At 52.9% G+C, this 734-nt stretch overlaps 1 protein-coding gene across 1 annotated transcript; it reads right to left on the reverse strand.

Annotated features, from left to right (window-relative positions):
• Nucleotides 1-180: 180 nt before the first annotated feature.
• Nucleotides 181-725, reverse strand: LOC106511948 (alanine--tRNA ligase, cytoplasmic). The gene is made up of 2 exons (XM_014000662.1): nt 556-725; nt 181-485 (listed from the first exon to the last, which is right to left on the reverse strand). Exons 1-2 carry the CDS (start codon nt 656-658, stop codon nt 256-258), a joined length of 333 nt encoding a protein of 110 aa, XP_013856116.1. The 5' UTR covers nt 659-725; the 3' UTR covers nt 181-255.
• Between the last annotated feature and the right edge of the window lie 9 nt (nt 726-734).

Raw genomic sequence — 734 nt, forward strand, 5'->3', positions numbered from 1 at the left:
TTAGCTGCTGTTCAGCCTGTTTTAGCTGATGTTCAGCCTGCTTTAGCTGATGTTCAGCCTGTTTTAGCTGTTTTAGCTGCTGTTCAGCCTGTTTTAGCTACTGTTCAGCCTGTTTTAGCTGCTGTTCAGCCTGTTTTAGCTGCTGTTCAGCCTGTTTTAGCTGATGTTCAGCCTGTTTTAGCTGATGTTCAGCCTGTTTTAGCTGATGTTCAGCCTGTTTTAGCTGTTGTTCGGCCCTCAGCTCAGCTGTTTTAACTAAACGCTGAATGAACTGAGTAAAACCAGTCTGTGAGTGTGCGTCCTCACGTCCTCTGCGTTGTCGTCCTCTCGCAGCATGTAGCCCTCGTCAAACGTCTGACCACCCTGCTCGGCGTAGAAGGACGTCTGGTCGAGCAGCACGCCACACTCCTGACCCGTGGTCACCTGGTCACAGAAGGTGCGGTCGCGGCGTAGAGCCAGAACCGTGGCCGAGGCCTGCTGGAACTCTGAGCACAGAGGAGGTGTTACGGTCTCTGAAGAACCTGGACCTGATCTGAGACCACCTGGGTCACCCACCGTAGTTGCCGTTCTGGTCTGAGGAGTATCTGTATTTGGGCGAGTCGTCTGTGGTAGGAACCTGCTTGTTCCTCAGCTCCTCGATGGCGTAGATGTCCAGCATGATGTGGTCCTGGTCTCCTGCACCTTTCCCCTGAGACTTCAGCTGAAACACAAACAGGTGTGTGTCTGTGTGTGTC

Source organism: Austrofundulus limnaeus, unplaced genomic scaffold (assembly GCF_001266775.1).
Source record: "Austrofundulus limnaeus strain Quisiro unplaced genomic scaffold, Austrofundulus_limnaeus-1.0 Scaffold3655, whole genome shotgun sequence".
In the NCBI taxonomy this organism is placed as follows: domain Eukaryota; kingdom Metazoa; phylum Chordata; class Actinopteri; order Cyprinodontiformes; family Rivulidae; genus Austrofundulus; species Austrofundulus limnaeus.